The following is a 10840-nucleotide window of genomic DNA, read 5'->3' on the forward strand; positions in this document are numbered from 1 at the left end:
CAGGAGGAGGCATTTATGCTGGCTGCCAGGTGCTTCAAGTCTATTGAAAGATGCTCATGTGTATTTCTTCTGTATCACTGTTAACTACTATGTCTTTTCAATCTATTTCCTTTAGGGATTACCAAAGCAGATCATCAGCCTCCATCTCACCCTGCCTCTAACATCCTCTTCTGTCACACTAACCCTCTCGACCACCTTCCTCGCTGCATCCACGAACCTCCTCTTCCTCTTTCCTTCCTGCCTGGCAGCTCCATATTCAACATCTTCTGTCCAGTATATCCACTATCCTTCCTCTGCACATGTCCAGACCACCTCAGCCTCGCTTCTCTAACCGCTCAACCTGAGCTGTCTTGCTGATGCACTCAGTTCTTATGTTGTCCATTCAGGTCATTCCCAGTGAAATATTAACATCTTCTACTCTGTGCCTTCCTGCTCGGCCTCCTGTCTTTTTTTAGAGCCACCCTTTCCAAACAAACACTAGCAGGTCTCACTACCATCCTGTAAATATCTGTTTACAGGATTAATTAATTAAATATATGTTGATTAAATATATTTTTGTCTTCAGAGTTTTTACCAGACAAAACAATTTCAAGACGAAGCAAGCCGTCCTCATTTCTTTTATAATTATTTGTGAAAGCAAGACAATTAAAAAATTACAATAATTATCATCCAATGTATTATCTTTTCTATATATTGCTATTTAATTAAGCAATAATTACACCTAATGGAAAAGCTGTTGGATGAGTTTCCCTTTTTGATCTATTAATATTTTTGTTTATGAAGCTGAGTCATATTACACTTAATTTTTTCAAAAACACAACATTTAAAATGGTGAATTGAGCCACACGCACACACAAAACTCAAACTAATGTTTTTGTATTTTATTATTATTATTATTTGCCTTTATTACACTTTAAATACCTCTCTATAAAATAGATTTATTAATTTTGTTTTTTTAGGTTGCAAGGAAGTCACATTAAATCCGATTTTCACAAAAACACAATAATTCAAAAAGATCTAAAATTCTACATAGATAGAAAAAGTGAGGGAACGGGAAACAACAACAACAACAACAACAACAACAACAACAATAATAATAATAAAGGTAAATAATGTGAACACAACCTAACCTTTAATGACATCAATGAACTATTTCATGGCTCGAAAGGCTGCCATGGAATAGCTCTACGACATGCACTATAGGTCCACCTGGAAGTTTAATGCTATTATTAAGTAAAGAAAATATCAGGATGTAAAATGTTTTTTTTATAACTACTTCATAACATCAAACAATGTACAATGACGTTAATTTGATTTCACCTGAAATGTCTGAAATCAGTTTTTGGTCACAGGGTTTCACTTAATCAGCATCATACTTCACATTTCTCATTACTTAACAGGATAACAGGATATAGAAGGCATAACCCACCAGGACAGTAAATGCTACACCCAGTTTATTCATCAGTGCTGCGTCCACAAAGTGAACCAGTACGAAGGACCTTTCCTCAAACGTCTCATTGCAGGTTTCATCTAAATCTTCCCTGGGCATCAGAGGTGGCACCAGAGCTGGAGGCTTCAGTAGGGGCAGGCCCTCCCTCCTCTGCTCCTTCAGGGCACTGACGAGGAAAGCCAGAGCTTTACGAGAGAAGGAGGACGGCGAGAAGAGGTTGCATTCGGGAGCAAAGAAGTGAGGGAGGTTGCCTCTGCTCGCATAGTCCTCCAGCGCCCGGACAAGATACAGGAAGCAGACAGGAAGGTCCTGAGGGTTCCATTTGGCATCGTCATACCTGAAAGACAGGATGCAGGGAGGAAAACATCAGAGAAATCACGTATGTAAGTTAAGAGTCATATCAATTTGTGGGCAGATTACAGGTCACTCATTCTTATCATTATAATTAGTAATAAGCATAAATATACTTTGTTATATTTACTTGTAATATTTTGCAGAGATTTAAATAGGAAATGTTTTGCTTGTTATTCAACTGAAAGGAAACGATTGTGCTAATCTTTACATATTTTTTATTCTTGGAGTCTAATAGGGTAGCTTTGGACCCTGAGCCACGATTAATTCTCCACATGCAACAATTTTGTCTTTTATTTTGTTTTTCACAACAAAACCAGGGACCAAGCTGAACTTTAGTTAAATAAAGATCAATGCACTAACATCAAATACTCTACTTTACTTATGTTCCCCAAAAACAAATAAATAAATAAAAATGTTATTATTGTATTCAACTTCTTTCCATTATGGGCATGTATGTCTGCAACCCATTGGCAGTGGCTTCGTGTGCCACTAGAGGGGCCACTGCACAGTTTGGGAACCACTGCATTAGACCTTCTTTTGATTGGCTGTCCCTTACTAACAGAAGGTTTAAACAGGAGGTGGGTGGAGCTTCTCACAGCTGGGAACATAATCTGTTGCAGATGCTGATTTTGTGCCTCAACAATGACTTGTGCAAGAAAATATGCATTAGCAAATTCATTTAGGAATTCACTTTGTAGTTCTTTAATTTATTTAGAGATTAGTAAAGTCATTTATGTTTGAACAATGCAATTTCAAACAAGGTTGAGATATCTATCTATCTATCTATCTATCTATCTATCTATCTATCTATCTATCTATCTATCTATCTATCTATCTATCTATCTATCTATCTATCTATCTATCTATCTATCTATCTATCTATCTATATATATATATATATACACACACGTATATATATATATGTATATATATATATATATGTATATATATAAACATATAAGAACAAAAAGGAAAACATAACAGCAAGTGAGTTGGAAGCCGCCAGTACATCACATTTCTTTTTTACATGAATTTATCACCCACACATACGTCAGGAGAAATCAGGACTTCAAGCCAACCATCGTTAGCTCTACCTTTAGCCTACCCCTGTAACGAGAGTTTTGAGGAATACCTGGTGGACAGGGTGTGCAGGAAGGTGGTCTTCCCATGGTACGAACAGAGGTCATTCAGCTCTTCAGGAAAACGTTGTTTTAGACCCTCAATCAGAGATTTGAGGAGCATTAAGCACCGCTTTCTGCAAAAAAAACCAAAAAAAAAAACATATGGCAGAAAGGCACAATCCAAAAGTTTAAAATCTGTGACATTTGTCATCCACTTCATTAGCCAATTAGACAGTCTAGGCTCACAGGCAGGCTGGAGCTGATCCCAGCTCTACATTACTCAATTATTTGTTTATTATCTTATCGAAAATGCTCTACAAGCATAATAAGTGTAGCTCTAAAACAGAACTGCACAGGATGGCACAAGATCTGTAATTGCACTTATGTCATTTTACACAGCGACATCATCAACTCTGAATACTGTGGTCAAACCAATTAAATCTATCAATTAAGATTCTGTCTAAATGACACTCGACACTTAAGTGCTTTACTCCGGCCTGTGATTCCAAGATGATCAGATCTTGTGTGAGAAGATGTCTCACCGGCAGCATTTGGTGTCACGACTCTCACAGCAGGTTTTCTTGTTACCATGAGACGTGATGATTTTCTTCTCAATGTGAGAGAAAGAGATCCTCCAGCTCTCTGATGAGGGAAGGCAAAACATAATATCACCACGTATTCGGACAGCATACAACAAAACCGAGCACTGTCTATTGTGCAATAAAGCTTCAGAGATTCAAACCTATCTATGACCTGTCATAGTTTGTCTTATTTTATATTTTGTCTTTGCTCTTAGTTGTTGTTATTATTTTGGACTTCGGTCATGGTGTCATACCTGTACACTGAAGATGGATCAAAATGTATTGATTGTTTTTCCCCAGTACTCAAACTTCGATATCTCTGAAACCATTCACACGATTTGGACTGTTTTAAATATTATTATATGTCTTGTCCATGAGAAGATGTAAATAAAACAGTCGTCTACCTGCAAAACTGGGATTTCTACACATATACAAACCTGCTGTCATAAATTGGACATCCAAATATTTTAGTGACTTCAAGAATCCGTCACTTTGTTAACATGAGCTCCACCCCTGAGAGTCACTGAAGCATAGCACCAGATATTTGCCCCAAAACACTGAAGGACCTAGCTCAAGAAGCTTCCAACATAATGGGAATCTTTAAAGCTGATGCTGGAAAAACACTGAGAAACACCCCGACCTTTATCCTAAACAAAACATTTGTATCATCTTACAGAAAAATAATACTTTTTTAAACTTTCTGGCTGTTGTTGAAGTGAATCTATCAGGCTTTTCCTTATTTTCTGTCATATAGCTACCGTTAGCTGAACTGTTAAGTCAGGGGTGTCGAACTCCAGGCCTCGAGGGCCGGTGCCTTGCAGGTTCTAGATATCACCCTGGGTACACACACTCAAATCAAATGATTAGTTCATTACCAGGCCTCTGGAGAACTTGAAGACATGTTGAGGAGGTAATTTAGCTATTTAAATCAGCTGTGATGGATCAAGAATCCATCTAAAACCTGCAGGACACCGGCCCTCGAGGCCTGGAATTTGACACCTGTGGGTTAAGCAGTTAAGAAAATGAAAGGATGAATGGTGGATAATACTTTTTTCAGTCACTGTTTCACCTTATGTTAAAGACGGACAAGGTTTCATAATGATAAATCAGAGTATGTATCACTATATCACTATATCACCATGAGCCAAACGCTCAGGCTGTTATGCTGGAGGTTTCTTCCTGTTAAAAGGGAGTTTTTCTTTCCCACTGTCGTTGAAGATCTTGCTCATAGGGGGACATGTGATTGTTCTGGTTTTCTCTGTTTTCTCTATATAACTGAAAATGAGTTGAACTGAAATGAATGTGCTTTGCATTGCCAGTCTTTTTTAAAACAAACCACACAGAAACTCCTCTCTGAGTTTGGGGTCTGGAGAGGAGTCAGCTTCCTCTCACCTTTGGCGTCCTCGCTGAGGTTTCGTCCTTTCTGCCTCTTTGGTACAAAATAACACGGCAATCTTCGGATGTCTTGAAGAGCTTTCTTTCCCAGCCAGTTGGATATATCCAGGCCATTACGAACCGCAGCCGGCCAACTTTGAACCTACAAACAGACACGAGGAGGAACATTACCTCGCAGCAGGTGCAAAACACAGTTAACTCTTTTGCCACGTGTCATGTAACTGTCCCGGTTCACTGTTTAATATTTATTTTTTGGTGGGTTTCAATGGCATCCTGATGTTGTTATTCCTCTGTCAAGCCTTTTTTGGGATGCCTGTTTTGTTTTGCCCTTTGGGAGATGTCATTGCTAGATTTCCAAGTGATTCTATCTCCTCAAAATTAGTTTTGTGACCTTTGTGTATAGTGGGAAAAAAATGTAGGTGCATACTGGGGGCTATGTTTATTATTGTAATCCATTTTGAGGTGTGTTATGTGCTGTTGCTGTCTGGTAAGGAGTAAATATTCCTGTAGTTTTTCCTTGTGGTAACTAAACTGATTTCTTTGAAGCTTATCTGCTCCCAGAATAAATATGTATGGCATTTCTTCCCTTGCAAGTGAATAAACACCTTAAACTCACTGCTCTGTGTCTCACTTTATAAGCAAACTTTGAAACTGACACTAGTCAAAAAAACAAGCCTCAAACTGTCAAACCAAAAAAAGTTACAAGTTGATGCACAAGATAGGTTTGACAAAAGACTTAAAAATTTTACGTTACTGAGAGGGAAACATTAGAAACACAAGACTGGGAGAGCCCAGTGTTTCCAGAGCCCTTAAAGTACAGACAATACATGCAGATGTGTGGTTTTATTTTGCCAATAGTTTCCGGCGTCACTTTAAAGGGGTATGAGTAATTTTGGGGGGAGGAGAAAGAAGCCAGTGATGATTTCTCTTATGTCCAAGTTAAACAAACTGAGCATTGTTACAAAAGTGCTGAAGGTGAATCATGCACCATTCAGACAAAACTACAGGTCCTCCAGGCTTCATACCTTTAATTGTGATTTTGAGCAGCACACATAAAGCGGTCAGTAATCTTATTTATGACCACAGAGCAGATTCAGTGATTACCTCGAGCGCAGGAACCACGTCCACGGAGATCAGCTCCTCGCTGTTCTTGTCAGTTTTGAAGAGAGACAAAGTGACAGCCGGAGAGTGCACGCGCTTCCTGTTCACCTCCCAGCGATAGCATTCATCGGGCACTGAAAACAGGCACAGGTTAAATGTTAAAAACTCTGTTTTTGTTTGTGTAAGGATCCCACTCTGAAGAGTGCACATTAAGAGGCCGGTACCACTGTGATTAAAATGCATCTGAACATGTTGGGCTTCACTTCTCAACACTTGTGGTTCAGTAACATCAGAGTTTACTGACTACTCGTTATAAAATTGTTATTCACTGCAGATATTTTGGGAATAAAGAATAAAAAAAATCAATTATTTCTAATCTCACTTTATTAATCTAGTGATGGAGACTCGGGGTTGGTGTTGATGAACCTTTTTGTTAACGAACATCAAAATCAAAACTGCAAAGCTAACAGAAACGATAGTGCATACTTACAAAATCAGCAAAAATAACAACTTTAGTCTCTTTTTGTTTATTTGGTTCAGTTTGACTGTAGAGAGTTTGATGGATATGCACATAAACTCTGGGATAGTTTTGTCTGTGCAGTGCTTGCACTGTTACATTCTTTTGCTGTTAATGATAAAACCACAGTTTTGCTGCTGTGCATCTAAACTGAACTAAAATGAAAATAATGGAAAACGTGACACTATAATAACTCTGATGGAGACTAAGATACAGCTGTGTTTAAAAAATATCAGGATAGTGTTAATTAAAAAATGTCTCTGTAATGCACAAATGAGTTAACAAGTTCTTTTTTCAGTCTAGGTATTGATTTTAAATGATCCTAACAAGCATCGAACAAGATCATTTCTTGTGCCTGTTTGACTGGCCTTTATTTAGCCTCATAATCGTGAAAACTGGGCTCTGCTTAGTAAAAGTTGATCCAAATTTAGCCCAATATGATTGTCTGTTTTACATCCCATGAAACCATGATCAGATCCCACCCAATTAAGACCTGTTGACAAGACAACTTTAGGAAATTCTCTAAACAGTTTTGAGCCATTAAAAGGTGGAAAAGCCAGAAGACCAGCAGGAGAAACAGAAGTATAAGATTAGAGGTGAGGCAGAAAACCTTTGTAGGTCTTGAGGAATTTGCGGACCAGGCGATGCATCTCATTCAGGACCTTGCTCGACGAGAGGGTGAGGTTGTTCTCCAGAAGAAAATCCTTAATGGGTTGTCGAGTGGGCCGGGTGAGATCGAGCCGGTAGAAGAGACCCCCGTCGAGCTTCATCGGGTTGAGGCGTAGGTTTGGGCTGCCTGGAAACGTCAGCATCATGTCAAACTCATCAGGCATGTGGATCTGGGAGCAGAGGATGAATTAAAAGTCAGATCAGATCACATCAATCAGGAGGAGCAGAGACTGGGAAGGGATGTGCAGGAAGGCTTTCATTATATATTAATCACTAAGGTGCTATGAGATGTTTTAGAAACTACTGAAGTGATACTCGTGCATCAAGAGTTATTTGATGACGTGATTTGATGTTTTTCAGGCAGTCAGAAGATCAGATGAACAGGTGAACTTAATAAGAACAAAGGCAGGACATACGAATACTTAAAACTGGATTAAAAAACATAAACATTAAAATAGTCACGTCTGAATTAAAATTCAGAAGCTGTGATCTCACCTTAACTTTCTCAAAGTAGCTGCCGGCGTTGAGGAACTCTGCTGACTTGAATAAAGGTTCATTGTTAAGGAATTTCAGCAGATTCTCACGAAAATCGTTGACCACCTCAGCAGCCCAGCGACGGTCTGTCAGCCGGATCTTCAGGTCTTCGGCATTATTTTTGATCCAGGTCTCCAGATCTGTGGGGATGGCGGACTCCTCAGCCACCTCCCCCTCCTCTGCAAAGTGACAAAGATAATATTTTTTTAGGCAAAGCAGAGAGGTGAGCGTTAAAGATTCACGTAAAGCCCCCAAAATTATGGCAGTGTCACCTGACTGCTGCTGCTGAATCTTCTCTTTTGGTCTGGCGACAGGCTTTACTCTGTCTCCCACCCGTGCCTCACGTGGGGATCGTTGTTGTTTGTCCTTTAACTCCATAACTCGTTTATTTCAGCCTTTAACACAGATAAAATAACCTGCTGTTTAATTAAATCTATGAAACGTAAATATGGGAGATGTAAAAAAAAATATTAGAAACACACCACTGACTTTGCCCATTCTAAAATCTGCAAATTTTCTGCAACCTATCCAACCTTTAACCTTTAACCACTGCTCTGTTCATTTATTTCTTCGTGTTATCATTGATTCATTTTGATCTTCTGACAATTTTCTTTTTTTGGAGCTGACAGTAACACTTTAAACGCTTTACCTGCAGCAGCTGCTAACCGCTGCTACACTTGTTTTTCCCGAGACAAGTTCAGGACCAAATATCTGTCAGAACAGAAAAAGTAACACGAAGCTTTTTATTAACTCACTCATTTCAAATTGTAAATCTTAATTACACAATAGTAAATTACATGGTTGTGTTTTGTTTTTTTCTGCAGACCAACTGCACCATCTTAAATGCCCAGCAGGGGGCCACAGCCCACACTTTGGACATTGCTGATCTAATTGTAGAGGTTTATTAACACGTGGTAAACATTTATACATTCTATATAAATTACAACAGATATCATACAGTTAGATTTTATGTCTTTAATTATTGAAGTTTAGGACTGTGTGTTTCTAAAAAAAAAGTGTTTGCTTAGTCTTTGCTGGCTTTGATGTATTCCATATGATATTACAGTATGGTAAGGTTGTGTTGTTTTTGCAGCCCTGACCAACATCCTACATACACTTCAGTCATCCGGCCACACCCTGCATTGCTGCTATCCTGCACATTCACAGCTCCCTTCCACGCTTTGGTTAAACAAACTGACAGGACAGTTGAGCCCTTTGGGCCCAGTTGGTATGAACATGTCAGACTCACTGGAGTCCAGAGTTTGTGTCAGCTGGACTTTCATTAACACCACCTGACTGTAAAAGCTGCACCAAAGTGCTGTACTGTTGGTTGAAATCAAGTTACCAATGCTCTGTTCTCATACACTTCATTCATACACACGTCATTCACTTTCTTATTACCCACTGCAAAAAAGCAGGAATTTCTCATTGAGACAGTGAAAAACTTAACAGATATCAGAAGACTTCCTCCAAACAAAGTACAGCAAAATTCAAACAGAAGCCAGCTGAAATGTAATGTCAGCAGCTCAGCTGTCAGCAGGGAGCAAAACATTTATAATGTACAGGGTGTAAAAAAACAAAGGCCGGTCAGTCATGGCCGGTTTGTTTTAAAGTTTATGAGTAAAATGAACTTCTAGACTTCTCTGGAGCAATAAATGGATGAGAAAATTGCAGAAGCAGGGAAATATTCAACTCCTGACTAAGATAAAGCCCATGGCCTTGCATAATAAAATAAACTAAGTAAAAGAAAGAAATATTAAACTATACAATTTAAGGTGTGTTTTGTTTTGTTTTTTGTCAGGGTGACAATTCATTACCGAAAAGTTTCTCTTTTTTCACTATTCCACTATTTCATTACAGTTTTGCTTTGTTTTGTTTGCTGTGGGTCTGTGGCCATTTATTCAGATTAGTCAAATGAATGTGATTTTCTGTGAATGAACAGAAAATGTCATCTTTTCAGTTAGAGGACAATCTCAGTCCTTTTTGCCATTTTCTGTAATTTTACGGATTTACATCTCAGGCTGTTCATCAAATTTGATAAAGCATCGTTTGATTAAAGGATGTGTTATTTAATTTATCGTGTACCTTGATTTTCTTTACAGTAAAAAACTCAGGTGAGATGTTTTATAGGTTATTGAGCAATACTTTTAGTCGTCTGCCACGCTTTGGATCAAACTTGGCTGTATGTGTCTCATGAAATTAAATGAGCTCTATGATAATTTATACTAGTAGATGGTAAATACCCAACTTTCAAATAAACAAAATGTAGCAGTGGGCCGGTTAGCGTTGTTTGTGTTTATGAACATCACTGCTCCTCCCCATCAGGGCTGTACGAGGTCCCTTTAATATCCCTGCAGGCCAGCAGTGTTAAGAAGGAGTTCGTGTAGTTAATGTTTAAGAAAACCTGATTGCGTAAGTGGATCCAAAGATCCAAAGAAATATGGAGGTAAATTTGACTGAAAAGGGTTGCATATGCGTACAATGTGACCCACGAGCGTAAACTAAGCGTTACACGCGTACCAGTGATTTCTGTGTAATGTTTAAGGACTCCTACGCGCGTGCTCCAATCCACACAGAAATACGAAGCGATCCGACCACAGGTATAACACTTTTATAAACGTGTACGTCCAAACCTGAATAAATACTGATCATTTACGCACATTATATTAAGTTCGGCTTCACGGATCCCGGATCCGATCATTTTGGCTTTCAAAAACCACAGCTGAGGGGCGAAAGAGCCGCGGCTCTGTGACCTCTGCCGTAAAACACCGAAGCGAGTGATTTGTGATGTGAAAAGAAGCAAATGAAACAATCCGACAGCGGTTTGACTCACCTGAGCAGCGTCCTCTGCAAATGGAGATGAAGCCCTGACTGTTGTGTTTTACTTCCTACTCTAGGATTACTTTCTCTTTCAGTTATCATGAAGCAGAATCTAGGGATGAAGCCCTCTTCCTCCTCCTCCTACCTGGGATCCGGTTTTGAGCTTCATCACCCCTGATGGGAAAATGTTGCGCAATGAGCTGGGGTATGTGCTCACACACCTTTTACGTTCAAGTGTGCCCAACAATGAATTCCCACAAAGACACCACTACATCAGGAAGCATTTAGGCTCTATGAA

The 10840-nt window shown here is 39.0% G+C and overlaps 1 protein-coding gene across 1 annotated transcript; it reads right to left on the bottom strand.

Annotated features, from left to right (window-relative positions):
- Positions 1 to 896: 896 nt before the first annotated feature.
- Positions 897 to 10675, bottom strand: LOC146682631 (cyclic GMP-AMP synthase). The gene is made up of 9 exons (XM_085445088.1): positions 10556 to 10675; positions 7995 to 8117; positions 7684 to 7901; positions 7130 to 7358; positions 6006 to 6136; positions 4899 to 5043; positions 3468 to 3567; positions 2937 to 3059; positions 897 to 1787 (listed from the first exon to the last, which is right to left on the bottom strand). The coding sequence occupies exons 2-9, from the start codon at positions 8098 to 8100 to the stop codon at positions 1394 to 1396; spliced, it is 1446 nt and encodes a 481-aa protein (XP_085301214.1). The 5' UTR covers positions 8101 to 8117; positions 10556 to 10675; the 3' UTR covers positions 897 to 1393.
- Positions 10676 to 10840: the final 165 nt, after the last annotated feature.

The sequence above is a fragment of the Copadichromis virginalis genome, linkage group LG22 (assembly GCF_057382275.1).
Source record: "Copadichromis virginalis isolate Kocher_CV1m ecotype Utaka linkage group LG22, C_Virginalis_male_GT1.1, whole genome shotgun sequence".
NCBI lineage: Eukaryota > Metazoa > Chordata > Actinopteri > Cichliformes > Cichlidae > Copadichromis > Copadichromis virginalis.